The sequence below is a fragment of the Hypoxylon fragiforme genome, assembly GCF_022984875.1.
Source record: "Hypoxylon fragiforme strain CBS 206.31 chromosome Unknown GGS25scaffold_4, whole genome shotgun sequence".
NCBI classification, from domain to species: Eukaryota; Fungi; Ascomycota; class Sordariomycetes; order Xylariales; family Hypoxylaceae; genus Hypoxylon; species Hypoxylon fragiforme.
In genome coordinates this window covers 2,272,773-2,286,844 of record NW_026054759.1, presented here as the reverse complement: position 1 = coordinate 2,286,844, position 14,072 = coordinate 2,272,773, and the positions used below count along the sequence as shown (strand labels likewise).

General features: G+C 50.1%; 5 protein-coding genes across 5 annotated transcripts; 2 read left to right on the top strand and 3 right to left on the bottom strand.

Moving 5' to 3' along the window:
* Window positions 1-13: 13 nt before the first annotated feature.
* On the top strand, window positions 14-1,863 carry GGS25DRAFT_239900 (alpha/beta-hydrolase). The gene is made up of 2 exons (XM_049257099.1): window positions 14-1,211; window positions 1,365-1,863. The coding sequence occupies exons 1-2, from the start codon at window positions 208-210 to the stop codon at window positions 1,375-1,377; spliced, it is 1,017 nt and encodes a 338-aa protein (XP_049117913.1). The 5' UTR covers window positions 14-207; the 3' UTR covers window positions 1,378-1,863.
* Window positions 1,864-2,118: 255 nt separating this feature from the next.
* On the bottom strand, window positions 2,119-3,117 carry GGS25DRAFT_520743 (uncharacterized protein; the record flags this gene model as incomplete). Its single annotated transcript, XM_049263928.1, has 1 exon — window positions 2,119-3,117. One exon carries the CDS (start codon window positions 3,115-3,117, stop codon window positions 2,119-2,121), a length of 999 nt encoding a protein of 332 aa, XP_049117912.1.
* A 1,298-nt stretch (window positions 3,118-4,415) lies between these two features.
* GGS25DRAFT_239818 (TrkH-domain-containing protein) lies at window positions 4,416-7,207 on the top strand. Its single transcript, XM_049257098.1, has 3 exons — window positions 4,416-4,469; window positions 4,540-6,120; window positions 6,197-7,207. The coding sequence occupies exons 2-3, from the start codon at window positions 4,683-4,685 to the stop codon at window positions 7,099-7,101; spliced, it is 2,343 nt and encodes a 780-aa protein (XP_049117911.1). The 5' UTR covers window positions 4,416-4,469; window positions 4,540-4,682; the 3' UTR covers window positions 7,102-7,207.
* A 1,351-nt stretch (window positions 7,208-8,558) lies between these two features.
* Window positions 8,559-8,839, bottom strand: GGS25DRAFT_520741 (uncharacterized protein; the record flags this gene model as incomplete). The annotated part of the gene is made up of 2 exons (XM_049263927.1): window positions 8,559-8,668; window positions 8,737-8,839. The coding sequence occupies 2 exons, from the start codon at window positions 8,837-8,839 to the stop codon at window positions 8,559-8,561; spliced, it is 213 nt and encodes a 70-aa protein (XP_049117910.1).
* A 2,154-nt stretch (window positions 8,840-10,993) lies between these two features.
* On the bottom strand, window positions 10,994-12,079 carry GGS25DRAFT_239670 (DOPA-like domain-containing protein). The gene is made up of 3 exons (XM_049257097.1): window positions 11,668-12,079; window positions 11,526-11,599; window positions 10,994-11,453 (listed from the first exon to the last, which is right to left on the bottom strand). Exons 1-3 carry the CDS (start codon window positions 11,847-11,849, stop codon window positions 11,170-11,172), a joined length of 540 nt encoding a protein of 179 aa, XP_049117909.1. The 5' UTR covers window positions 11,850-12,079; the 3' UTR covers window positions 10,994-11,169.
* Between the last annotated feature and the right edge of the window lie 1,993 nt (window positions 12,080-14,072).

The window sequence follows — 14,072 nt, the reverse complement described above, 5'->3', positions numbered from 1 at the left end:
ACGAGGTTTCAACGACGATCGAGATTTGTAGTGTATAGTGTAGTTGTACTTCCTTCCCTTCCACCACTGATGAGGTAAGAGGCGTATGCAGTACATACACACACACACACATACATGCATACCTGAGCCACCTTTGATAGGTATCACAGGCCGCAACACCGTTTAGGCAGCACTCCAACTCCAACCACCACCAAACCACACCACACAATGGAGCCCACCAACCCAGCCCCCGCCAACCCGGGGATGCACTACCTCTACCACCCCGCCAACGACGCCTGCCCCCTCGCCTTCCAGTCCTCCCTCCCCATCCCCAAGCCCACCACCTCCCCCGACGAAGCCAATCGGTACGCGCACTGCATCCTCCTGCTCCACGGCTTCAGCGGGTCCTCCGCGTACTTCGCGCGCAACTACCGCGCGCTGAGCGAGCGCCACTGGGTCGTCGCGCCCGATCTGCGGGGGCACGGGAACTCCGGACGGGGGAGGGGAGGGTACCACGTCGCGCGGCTGGCGGCGGACGTGCGTGACTTGCTGGCGTTCTTGAGGGCGGCGATGCCCGCGCTGGAGAGCATCGTGCCGGTCGGCTGCTCGATCGGCGCCGCGGTCCTGTGGACGTATGTCGAGCTGTTTGGGAGCAGCGCGGACGACGGGATACGCGGGTTCGTGTTCGTGGACCAGGCGCCGCTGCAGGACCGGTCGCCGGCGCTGGCTGGCAATGGCGATGACGACGACGAGTGGGGCCCCTCGCGCGCGCACCTGGGCTGCTACGACGAGGCGACGATGCGCGCCGCGCAGCGCGAATGGACCGAGGACCCGGCGGGCGCGCACGCCGGGCTCGTGAGGTCGTGTCTGGGGTACCGGCACATCGGGCCAGACGACGACGACGACGCGGACAGGCGGCGGCGCGACGAGGAGTTCTTCACGAAGATCAGCGAGCGCTGCGACCACGTGTGGCTCGCGCGGCTGCTGGCCGACCACACGCGGTACGACCACCGCGAGGCGATCGAGATGATCGAGGTCCCGACGCTGGTGCTCGCGGGACGGAAGACGGGGTGTTTCCCGCTGGAGGGCATGGAGGAGACGGTCAGGAGGGTGGAGAGGAGGAGGCCCGGGTTGGCGAGGATGGAGGTCTTTGAGGCGGGGCATTGGTTGTTTTATGAGGAGCCGGAGAGGTTCAATAGGGTGGTGGGAGAGTTTGTGGATAGTTGTGTGAGGTAGGTAGTGAGTCAGGTCGAGTCCTGTTTGCTGACTAGGTAGGTAGGTAGGTAGGTACCTAGGCATTGTTGGATGAAAAAATTGTGCTTTGTTCGTGAGTCCATCTCATACCTGCTAGTCACAATGTCAGTTACCTTACTGACATGAACTAGTCTTGTACAATAAACACAAAAAAACCATTGTCTGGTCTTTGTCTCTTTCAGAAGGCTCGTGCCTCTATTATACAGTTTCTTTCAGCTACATCGTGTGTATAAGACCTCACATATAGATAGAGATTGTTCAAGTTCATCCCCTCCCCTATCACACCCAATTCACTGAAAACTCAACCATCAAAAACAAAACAACTACTTGCAGAAACAGCTTCGATATATCATCACTTTATCGCTTTATTCACACGAAAACAACATGTGCACACAAGAGCTACCAGAGCATGGGGAGGCTACCCCTATCTATACCGCTATCACCAAGGCGTATTGGTACATCCACTAAGGGTCCTCATGATGGAAGGGACTGGTTAAATCCTCAATTCACAAGCATTCCGAGGCAATTTTTTTTATAGATATTTACTTGGTAGCAATGAGAGGGTAGTTTAATATTACTTATTTATTTTATATTTCATGAAGCAGCTTACTTGACTTCTATCTTTCTTACCGTCGGAAACAATAAACAAGCGTAAACAACGACGGCTCGAAATAGCGTCCGTAGGTAAACAACTTCTCTAAGCTTTTGGTGATAACCTTAAACAATGCCCTTACAATAATCCTTCCTACGCCTTACCTATTCCATTCATACATTCACTACCTTTTTAACGTTTATATGGGCATTCCATAGGTACCTACTCAGTAAACTAGCAGGTACTCTGTAGGTTACCTACCTACCTTACAGTATCAATTATGCGCTCGACCTCTACTGTCCCCGGGTGAGGAAGGCGAGCACGACGAGAATCAAGAGCAAGGCCCCGGTCATACGCCGGTATCGTTGTCTTTCCATTCTCGCTAAAAGAAGAGCCCGATCGGCGGCCCATTCTGGCGCTGGCTCTGGCTCTGGCGCTGCGACGGGCCCCGCTCCACCTGCCACGGGTCCCACCAGTATCGCGGTGGTAGCCGTCGAGCCCGAGCTATCTGACCGGGGCGGAGACGGGTCAGGCGACGGGTCAGGCGACGGGTTAGGCGACCCATCTGGGGACGGGTTGATGATGGTGGGTGGTTCAGGCGGGCTAGGCGGCTCGTCGGGGAAGGGGGGGCCCATGCCGAGGCCGTCGAGGTTGCCGGGGGCGTCGAGGTTCTGGAGGAAGGCGGGGCCGCCTATGGCCATGCCGAAGAGCTCGGGGTGGATGTGCTCGAGGATGCCGCAGGCGCGCTTGAAGACGTACCAGAAGCACTCGCCGTGGTAGTGGTTGGTCTGGATGTTGGCGCGGTCGGCGGCGTTCTCGCGCCAGAAGGTGGAGATGTACGCGTGCGCCATCTCGTGCACCAGCACCGTCATCTGCGTGCGCCGCGTCATCTCCACGCGCACCTGCATCGTCACCCGGTCGATCGACCCGCACATCCAGATCACGCTCGACGGCCACGGCTGCTGCACCTGGATCCGGGTCGCGGCCCAGGGCTCGCCCGCCCGAGGCGCCCAGTCCTCCTTCACCAGCGTCAGCAGGATGCCGAAGCGCCCCTTGAACAGCCGGTGGAAGACGATCATGTCGATGAGGTCGATGAGCCGCGACAGGTGGTAGTACCCCATGTCATTCCGCGGGGCGGTGTCGAAGCTGCGCATGAACTCGTGTCGGTTCTCGGGGGTGTCAGACCAGCCATGCGAGTTGATCTTGGCCTTGAGTTCCGCGATGGTCTTGCTTTTCGGCAGGAAATTGTCCCCGGGGTGGGCTTGAGGAAGTGGAGCATATGGAGGATTCATGATGCAGAGAGTCCGTCTTCTTCTTAACACTACCTAAGTACGTACTCACCGTTAGGCTGTCTTTTACGGTATAGCTCGCGCTTCAAGTCGTAGTTATGCTTATTTTTGAGGGATGTGGGCTCCCTGGATTCTTCTTCTCAAGCTGTTCTACTTGGATTTTATGTGTATGCTTTATGGTTTTTTTCTCGGTGGTTTTTTTTTCGACTTACAGATAGGAGACGCGCCTCATGGATATGTACTTCAAGAACACCCATATTGAATCGTTGTTAGGGTATCATGCTGGGTGTTTGAAACCTATGTCGTTGTTTCAAAACAATGTTCTTGAATTTCGTATTTTTGTAAGTATCAACTATGAGATACCAAAGCATCGTGAGATTTGAGTATATACTTACCTGTACTTACCTGTCCTTGCCTGTACTTACCTAAGAAGTATACAAGATAGCAAACCCCTTTGTTCATTGTCCTCGTTTACGACAGTTCTCCTTCCTAGGTACTTTTGTTTATATGACCTGCGTTGCGTTGGAAGTGGTTGGTATTGTTTTGTTTTGTCATGTTAAAGGAATAAATTTTGGGGCGGTGATGGAATTTCGGCAACGTTGAAGCACATTGGTTGTGTAGGTACTGTACTACTAGTAGTATGACACATTGAAAGTATGTGCTACTAGTACGGTATACACATAAATGGTGATAGGCTTGATAAGTTGATAGGCAGGCAACAACAGCATTAACGGTGCTGGTTTGGTGCCCCTCGGCCCCCTCCAGTAAAAGTTTCAAGGTTCCCACTGAAATGTGCATAGCGCTGATAATGACCCCTGCAAAATCTGCAGGGCTAGGGGTTTAAAACATAGTGTAGATACCTAGTATGCAATATACGGCCAGGCCGCCAGGTAGATACATATGTACATACTAGGTAATCAACTGGAAATAATAAAGAACATTGGAACATTTAAAATAATAAAAGGGGCTTCACTTCTATTTATATACATTTTCTTCATTTTTTGTTACTACTTAGTACTATGCATCAAGTACACATAACTACTAGGTAGTAAGACGTGATGTGGCACACACGCCTGATTGCAACTTTACATTACAGTAATGTCAGGTATGCTATAGCCTATAATACTTCAAGGTTCCTGTGATAAGGGATTCCTAATTTGTGCACTGTAGCACCAAACGGATCGGATCTGCAAACCTGTCGAGCGTGACGAGGGTGGCCAATCTGCGTTTTGGGCAGTACATAGGCCGTGCTTCTTTTTTTTGGGCTGAAAAAAGAAAGAAAAAAAAACTGTGAAAGAGGGAAGCGAGAAAGAAAAGGAGAACAGTCAGAGTCTTCTCGGACGAGACTAGACAAGGTGCATTGTTTCTTGTTTTGCGACAGTACCTAGTATTTATACTTACCAAGGTCCCTTACCTACATAGTAGGTACCTACCTGTCTTGGTGTCTGAGGCATCCAGATCTGTGACCTACAGTGCGGCTGGACGAAAGGATTTGACATCTTTTCACTTACCTTCCTTTTTGCTCTCTCCTTCAAGACTGGATCGGAACTTGAAGTCAATACCTCAATATGCCGCCTCAGTTGTGGGAAAAACTTGGCACCCAACATCCTAGAGCATATGATGCATTAAATGCCGTGGCGCACGCTGTTAAACCATATTTGCCGCCGATCAACTACATCACATTGCACTATGCCTACTTCATCGGTACCACTATCGTGGGCACCCTCATCTTTTGGGGCGCGTCTGTCCCGACCTACAGCATCGGCTGGTGGGATAGCATGTTCATGGTCATGTCCGCGCTGACTGCCACCGGTCTCAACACAGTCAATCTCAGCCAATTAACCACCTTCCAGCAGGTCGAATTGTGGATATTGATGATGATAGGAAGTCAGGTCCTAATTTCCTACGTCACTATCGCATTTCGCCAGCATATCTTCGAGAAGCGTTTCGAGGATGTCGTGAAGATGGAGCGAGAGAAGAGAAAGAAGAAGGTGTCAGACACGGGTGCCGTCGTGGGCTTGGCGGGCGCCATGTTTGGTCTGCAAGTAATGTCTTCCTTCGGAAAGGGACGGGCCCCGGGCAAACCCCACGTTTCCAAAAGCGCGAATCCCATGTCTTCGCCCGCCACGGAGCCGATTCCAGAAGAGGGCCAGGAGGGTATGAGAAGTCAACCTCAGCATATTGGCTTCCTTGAGCCCGTTCGAGAAGGCAAGTCCCTGGAGGTGCAGATGTCAGCAACTGGACATTCAATCTACCAGACTCAATCACACCAAAGTGTCCAGACAAGACGAAGATCCCACACCGCGGGGTCCAGGACGGGGGGTACTGAAGGGTTCAATGTGCAAACGTTTCTGAAGGAGCAAAAGCGCAGCATCGGAAGGAATGGTCAATTTTTCAACCTGTCGGAAGAGCAACGAGAATACCTCGGCGGTGTCGAGTACCGTGCCCTCAAATTCCTCTCCGTTTTTGTCATCGCCTACTTCGTGCTCTGCCAACTCTTCGGTGCCATCGCTCTTGGCGCCTGGATGTCGGTCCACGCAACCGAAGCCGCCGCCGTCAATTCACAGAACCCATGGTGGGCAGGCATCTTCCTCGCCGTCTCCGCATACAACAATGCCGGCTTTACCTTGTTGGACGCAGGCTTCATACCCTTCCAGAGCTCTTACTTCCTACTGACCGTCGTCACCCTGCTATCGCTGGCAGGCCCGGCCGCCTTCCCTGTCTTCATGCGTTTCATCATATGGAGCATGTCGTCTCTGTTGAACCTTTTTTCCAAGGATAAAGAGTACGGCGTTTGGAAGGAGGGGTTCGACTTCATCCTCAAGTTTCCTCGTCGTGTATATACCAGCTTGTTCCCCTCCAGGGACACCTGGACGTTTGCGGCTACCTTCGGGGGTTTCGTGATTGCCGATTGGGTCCTGATTCTAGTCCTCAGCATCGGAAATCCGACCATGGAAGCTATTCCCCTTGGCCAGAGAATCTTCGACGCGCTCTTCCAAGGATTCTGTAAGTACCCTCCCCAATATAATCCCTCGAAAACTTATCTCGAAATTTTGAACTAATGAACTACCTCTTTCCACAGCGATTCCCTCAGGAGGATACGCTATTGTATCACCATCAGCCATATACTTCGATGTTCAAGTACTTTGGCTAGTCGTGTACTACACAGCTGCCTATCCCCACATCATCACCATGAGAAACAGCAATGTCTACGAGGAAAGATCCCTGGGTATATACGAAGGCGACCAAACGGAAGAGGAACAGCTCCATTCGGCAAGCAGCAGTGTCTTCGAAGTGGACGTTACCGATGCCCCGGAACAAACGGGACTTCCACTGCCCGCGAATAACAAGAACTGGGACACCATGTCACGCTCGCCATCCACCAAGTCCATCAAGAAGCTCTACCAAGTCGGCCGCCGCGGCACCGCCTTCGTAGGCCGGCAAATCCAGCACCGGATGTCCGCCTTCCAAGGCGTCGGCGTCGCGCCCGCCGCGCCCGCCCCAACGCCCTTCAAGCCGCTCCGACGTGCCGCCACCATCGACTTCGGGCGCGCCTCGTTCCACTCGCTGCACGACCAGATCCCGAAGAACGGCCCCCCCAGCCTGGTGTCGCAGCAGGTGCGCGGGCAGCTGAGCCACGACGTGTGGTGGATCGCGCTGACGCTGTTCCTGATCACGCTGATCGAGACGAAGCACTCGCTGACGGACCCGGCCGCCTACAGCGTCTTCAACATCCTCTTCGAGATCGTCTCCGGCTACACCAACATCGGCATCAGCATCGGCCTCCCCGACCAGAGCTACTCCTTCAGCGGCGGTATGTACACCGGCTCCAAGATCGTCATGATCTTCGTCATGCTCCGCGGCCGCCACAGAGGGTTGCCGGTCGCGCTGGACCGCGCGGTGCGGCTGCCGGGCAAGAAGCTGACCGAGGACGAGGAGGAGGATGCCGAGATTAGGAGTTTGACCGGGTTTCCGTCGCGACAGTAGTATGGTTCCTTCGTTCTTTCGTTCGTCCTTCTTTCACTCGTTCCGTTTAGATTTTATAGGGGTTCTCCCTCACGTTCCTTGATAAAAAGAAATACCCAGTAGCTAGACTACTACGCCCGCTGCTTTAGTTAGACTGCATTTGCATTTGCATTTTAGGCACACTTAGAGTACCTGCCTACAGATAGACGAACCCCCTTCACCCCCCTTTTTTTATGTCCTTCTCAAATTTTTTTTTCACTTCCCTTTGTCAGGTCTGGGAAGGAAAGAAAAATAATGGTTCTCACGTATTTGTTACTTGGGGTGTAGATATGCCGCCGTGTGGGTGCAGTCAGGTGGTTAATGATATGTCCCTTTTTCGGTGTTCGGGATCTGGAAACGGGACGGTTTTTTTCTCCTCATGGCCATCTTATCTGGGTCTGGTCTGGTCTGTTGCGTGTATATAATTCTCTCTGGCTCCTGAAGTTTGAGACTTCTGGGAGGGTAATCGATATATAGAGATAGAGAGAGAGAATGGTTGAGCTTGCGGCTGTTGGTTTCCTACCAAGCCAAAGAATCTTGCTCTAGCCCCCTTTTGATCGTACGCTAAGAGTGAAGGAGATATTCTGATGAATGGTCGATTCTCGTTTGCCAGCTCGTCGAGTAGAGAATTCCACGTGATGTTGATTTTTTTTCGGGTCCACTTTGTCGTTTTCTACGGTCATGGATCTGATCATGTGGTGTTGTGTGGGCCGCTAGGGAGCCCCATAGCAGCCCTATATCGGCACATCGCCAGCTAGGCTGGGAATAGAGCAAGCGTTCTTCCACTTCTTTTCCCATCTTTTGGTTGCAGTGACCTACAACATGTAGTGTAGTTATTCATTCCACCAACCTCGTCCGATTCAATATATTCTCAAGTCAGGCACGTGAGTTGTCTGTCTATTTTAGCCTGTCCATAGTAACGCTGCCCACGGATGTGTGTTTGGGTGCCCAGGTGGGAATAAAATTGTCTGGAACTGATTCATTGCCTCTGTTGATCAAGCAGAGTTCACAAGAGACGGTCAGGAAAGTTGCGCTGACGTGCGGTAAGGAAGAAGATATACTGGCGCCAAGTGGCCTAGCCCAGCTCCAATATCTTGGCAGCGCGAGCAAATGCTTGGTATGCATCGAGCTGAGTGATCCTTCTATCCCTTATGATAAACGTCAAAGAAACAGCCGTTGGCTGGACATGGTAGGCAATTTCCAGGAAGATCAAGAAAAGAGTAGATAACCTTCCTATATTTACTAGGTCGCAAGGTGATAGTAGTACACTTCAGGAAAATCCCCATCTGTCCCACCCACCCGCATGTGAATAATCCAGTCTACCCACGTAACCAATCAAGCAAGATTTATATTACTCCCTTTGCTTCCAGGGCAGGCCATCCTCTTGTAGTTATTGGTGATCCGAGGTTGATATCTCTCTATCAAGCCTGGTCTCGGTCCTATAGTTTCAAGTATTGTCTGTCTTCCTCGGGAGGGCTGCCGGATGCCGAGGTTGAAACGACAGTGTATCCCTTCGACAGCCTCCTGTTCAGACCTATTATAGGGCCCTCTAGCACGATTTTCGTTAGCACCTGGCTGGGCACACGTATTACTAGCAAAAGAGCGTAGAGCACTTACTTCTGACGATAACAAATATCTCTACCAGAATCGGAACCCAGGCAATCGCGGAGAAGACCTGACCAAAAGTCCATTCGCTATTTTGGTTATCGACTCCGGACATCTTGTCCACCGCGCCCCGAAAGACTTCGAAGAGGATTAACATCATCCACATGAGCAGAAAAGAGAACAGCAAATTCAAGCGCCAGATATATTGGAAGACCTTTGTCTAGGGCCCCCTTCCTTGGCACCGTTTCTCATTCATCTGTATATCTTAAGGGCAACGTAACAAACCCCGTTGACAAGCAAAAAAGCTTCAGCCAGATATGACGTTGGTAAGATACCATATTGGATTAAATCTTGAGGCAAGCATGCAAACACCCAACCTACGTCAATCATGTCTTTATATACCTAGAGACACTAAACCTCCATATGAGAAATAAGGGTTGGAATTTTCAAACAGGACTTCGTTAGCGATACCGAGGAGGCCTATGAGAACCCAAATGGTTACACGAAGCCAGTTTCGGCGTAATTCGTGTGCTATGGATTACATTATGAAGCAAAAAAATATGGAAAATGTCGACATGTAAAGTGAGCCGATCATTGCGAAGTACATCCAGTGGCCGTTTTGGGCACCGTCCTCCTGCGAGTAAGCTTGAGAGAGCCGGAAACACGTAGCGACAAGCATTGAAAGTGAGAAAAGCATTGCCACATCCAGAAAGATGTTGAGTGACTCCTTAAATCCACCAACCAGCAAACCAGTAATGGACTCCGTCTGGGATTGTTGCTCGGGATGGAAGGAATTTGGCAGACTGATCACGACCAGGTATACTGTGACCAAGACAGCCGCGATATAGTACGTAAACAGCATCTATATAGAACGTTAATTACGCATTTCCAAACATGTTACAGGAATGGAGGAGCTATTCTCACCCCTCGACCCGAGACATCAGGGTCACCACCCCAGGGAAGCTCTTTGCAGACATAGTCGGCACATTTTATCACGAGGGAATGAGAATAATTGGCCACGAGTTATGGATTCCATAGCATCATACCATAGCACCAGTGTATTATTTTCTGGAGCCAACCAGTCATGGGGCAGGATGGCTCTGAGGTAGCTCACGATAATGTCTCTTTGCGCTACCTTGGTTTCCTCTTGGAGGCTTTGGACCCAAGCAGCCCACAATCTCGCTATTTGGATCAAAATTAAGTTCAGACGGTTCAGGAGGCTGCCACTCAGTACTAAATACTACCCTAGGTATAGTCGACATCTTTCGAGGGGGTGGGAGGGAGAGCTGGCATATACGACTATCTTTGATGCCTTCTCACTCGCGTCAAGATGTCTCCTTCGAGGGTTCGACGAGATTAGGTATAAGAATATTTTTGGGGTGGCTGTTCAATGATTTGTGGCGTGTTGTACGCACTCTTCCGCTATGTACTATCTATACTAGATAGAATAAGCTACCCCCTTCTCCATCCCCTTCCCCTTCCCGTTTACATGGCCTTGTTTCATTTTCCTACTTTCTATAGACTGAAAAATCCGTCAAACCAGAGACCCTTAACCGTGCTCAGTAGGAGTTGAGGATCAACGGAGAGGAAGGAATTCAGGCACTGGTTTCACAGATCAAACAGCAATATTGTCCAAGCCAAACAGCATTCCTAAACGAAGTCAGGGGAACACACACCAGAGCTCTTAATGCTTACTCAACAAGCGCCAATCCGTTCGAATGGTATAACAATTGGGTGACAGCACTCAACCACGGGAGAATCTACAAGATCCCGGAAGTAATGGGAGACATCGCGATCTTCGACTTCCTCGCTGTCGCGCATTCAGACGGTTTCCAAAAGTGGGTTTTGCCATCTTCTTGGCAGGGGCAGGGGTGTTGGGGCTTTGGCGGCCTACTTCTTTGACCCTTAGGCTTGTTGGCATTTGCTCCGGCGAGCGTTGCAAAGGTGGGGACACCTATCTTCTGCCCGCGGCGATCTAGATCCTGCATTATAGAGGAGAAGTCGGCCCCATATTCAATGAGCGACTTCAGTTCCTCTCCTCTGTTCGTTTTGGATATTGCTTCGTAGATCTGGGGTGTAGCCCAGGATGGCATAATCTTCTCCGCGACAGCGAGGAAGTCGATAAATGTCTGGATTAATACATTTCCATATTAATTGGTTGGTGGCGTTCTGCTTTAGAGCAGTGATCCATAAGATGAAGTCTTTTTTTCCGGTCAGTTTTTGATTGCTTGAGACAGTTGTTGGTAGATCGGTTTTTGGGTAGTAAGATATTTTTTGGAAAGTATTAATGGGTAATAACTTGTTTGTTATGGATGAATAGAGTAATGAAGGGGTTTTGAAAAGTGATTGATGGGATTATATTTTCAAAGGCTGCTTAATAAAAGGAGTTTATGTACTACATGTAAACATAGCCTCCCTACTGACCAGCCCGCATTCCCACGTCGTTTAACTGCCCATCGCATAGAACAGGTCTAGATCCAGCGGTATTCTCTCGCCCATCCAGATAGCTCTTTGGGAATGGTTCCGGCGCTCAACATCCATATGCGAGACCCCCTCTCCGCCTTCTACCGTGTTAGGATGAATCAGCACCGAGAGCGGGCCGCGGTAGATGGCCAGCCAGGGGATGAAGGCGCCGAATTGCGCCGGAGTGAAAATGTTGACCTCGAACATGGCCACGGGATGGGGGCCCACTGGATGATCCCAGAACCGGTATATCCGCAACTCGGGGACTACGAGGTGAGGGTTAGCAAGTTAGTCCATTTATATTCCGGGGTGCTTAGTTTTGAATGGATTTGACGTACACTCTCGTCGAATGCGTTCCCAGAGCTCCTTCGCGTACGCTTTGTTGCTTGAGAAATAGTATATATGCACGTCGCTAAAACCACGGGACCCCTGCTGTTAGTGTTTGAATGCGTGACTAGTCGACAATATGTGTATACTTACAAAGCACCGCGGCGACCGTTTTCCAGGGGTTCGGGAAATGTAGTATAAGCTTCGCTAAGGATATCTCTAGGCGGGTTCTTGAAGCTCTTCCCGTCTTCGTTTTTCTCATCCGGGAGCGGCGGAGCGTTCTCGAACCCCGCCAAGGGGGAGGGGTAAGTGTATCTTTCCGCCGGGGAACCCATTGTTCTCAATTCTTTCCGAGAAGTAAGAAAGTAAGAAAAAAGACAAAAAATAACTGATGAAATAACAAGATAATCACGTTACTTGTCAACTATGCGTATGCGATGTGTACTTGCGAAGTTGCACCTTCTGTTACAACTAACTATAGATAAGTGGGCATGATGTGCTCATTCGCCGTGGTTCGCCGCTAAGGCCGGGTGGAGTATAATTACAAATCAACTCCCCGACAAACGACGGCCCCGTTTTCCCTCCCCACATCCCGCACATCCATGCTAACCACCAAACGTGGGTGTGCGACTGTCCCGGCACACGTGACACTCGCCAATATACCTACGGACCCGGTCCGTCACTTCCAGTCTTACTAGCCTTGGAAGTATACGGATATCTGGTTTTGCGTTAGTCCATAGATTGATTTTTACCTGATTAGGTATCTACTAGGTACTCGACCGTAAGCTTGAATAGTAAAAAAAGCCCTTCTATCATATCTTCGGAGTGTCATCATAGCTAATTCACGGCATAAAGTCACGATATACGAAAGTCACTGGATCAGATCAATTGCCTCTTTTTGGGGAGAAAACATGATCCAGAAAGCAACTCGTTCCCCGGCAGTCTGATTTCCAGGCTCTGCGGCCTGTTACGGCTTAATGAAGGTTCATTCGGACCTACTGCCAGTGGCAGCCTGCCACTTGGACTCTACTCGATATTCACATGTCCCATTTGTGCTGCAGGATAACACCGGCAATTTCTGGGCATGCACCCGAGGCTAGGGAGTCGTTCGAGCAAAGCGGCTCCCCGTCTATTGAGTTCCCCTCCGTCTCGTGGCATCTGCGGGATCATGCGGGAGCTCACGAAGCCTGGCTGGCTACCCTCTGTGCTACTTACTACGAATAACAAGGGGGTATATGTCGATATACAGGCTATATTATTGATTGTACTACATAGGTAGCTAGCCTAGGCCCACGGCCGGGAAAGCGGAGAACAAGTTGGATGATATGGAGGAGTGAGTACCCAGTGTCCCCCCTCTTCCCCCGTGCCGTTACGTTTACAAGAACGACGATAGTATGGAGCTTCATGTGCCTCGACTAATAGGGGTCGCATTGAGAGGTTTACCAAGGTTTGGTATTTTGTATGTATGGTCCGCAAATAAGCTTCAAGACGGAGCCTCCCCGATGAGGGTTACAAATGTTGCCCCTGGGTAGTAATCTGCCACGACGACAAAGTCTAGACGAGTCTATGCCAAACATTAATGGACAATGTCGTTTTGGATGGTGAATACGCATCTGTTCAACATGGCACTTTACTCAATATACTTGGCTACCTACCTGGTAGCTACAGAAGGGGTAGCCACACGGAATGCAACGCATTTTAGTATTTTGGAACTCTGGCTGTTTAATATGTGCTAGAATATGGTTCAGTAGTAGCTTGGCATACTTGAAGCTTTACCATAAACTATCACGACTACATGACTGATCATCGAATGTGAATAGTACCTAACCAGGCAAGTTTGGTATCTTGAATAGGCCTAGGTATGTTCTGGATATCATCTCTGCCTCAGCATGGTATATCCCATTCGTGTAATTTGAAACAGACGTCTGTTTGTTACATTTGCACTGATGGAAAGGCTATCCATCCCTAGTCTCAAGAAAACCTGGGCAGGCAATTAAGTGAACATCTCATCTAGTACGTTTGCACCCTGCCCATAGAACGAGAGTGCCCCTGAATATCAAAGTGTCGAGGTTAGGTACCTAGGTATATTTCGAAACAATATGGTATTCGTAGATACTAGGTTAGTATTTACCTACCTACCTACCTACCTACCTAGACATAGATAATTCCGGAGGCATATACACATGAGGGAGGATATTCAGGATTCACCTGCTAATTATCTTGTTAACACTTTTTTGCTTAATCGAAAAAAAGCAGCAATAATATTATAATTCAGAAGACGTAAACAATCCTACCCGCTACCTACCAAAGTAACCATTATACCTAGTAATTTCTTGTTGTTATTAGCATAGGAGAAGTACTTCGATTAGGTAAAACTAAGCGCGCGCTACTTAGTCCGGAGACTGCCGATGGTTGTATTTACGGTAGGGGGACACGCACTCGTTCCCACACCCCGTTGCGTCAGTACCATGTGAACTTAGGAACGGTTGGATATCCAAGCTAGTGATCTTTGTTATCAGATGAGCCTCAGAGAATGAAGTACGGGGATGTCACGGGCT

What these genes read in the sequence shown, in the direction of transcription:
- GGS25DRAFT_239670 (XM_049257097.1), bottom strand. Translation starts at nt 11,849, where the DNA reads ATGGGTTCCCCGGCGGAAAGATACACTTACCCCTCCCCCTTGGCGGGG. An exon ending in AACGGTCGCCGCGGTGCTTT is followed by an intron (nt 11,600 to 11,667) that starts GTAAGTATACAC and finishes CCGTGGTTTTAG; the next exon opens with CGACGTGCATATATACTATT. An exon ending in GGAACGCATTCGACGAGAGT is followed by an intron (nt 11,454 to 11,525) that starts GTACGTCAAATC and finishes CTCACCTCGTAG; the next exon opens with TCCCCGAGTTGCGGATATAC.
- GGS25DRAFT_239818 (XM_049257098.1), top strand. Translation starts at nt 4,683, where the DNA reads ATGCCGCCTCAGTTGTGGGAAAAACTTGGCACCCAACATCCTAGAGCA. An exon ending in CGCGCTCTTCCAAGGATTCT is followed by an intron (nt 6,121 to 6,196) that starts GTAAGTACCCTC and finishes CTCTTTCCACAG; the next exon opens with CGATTCCCTCAGGAGGATAC.
- GGS25DRAFT_239900 (XM_049257099.1), top strand. Translation starts at nt 208, where the DNA reads ATGGAGCCCACCAACCCAGCCCCCGCCAACCCGGGGATGCACTACCTC.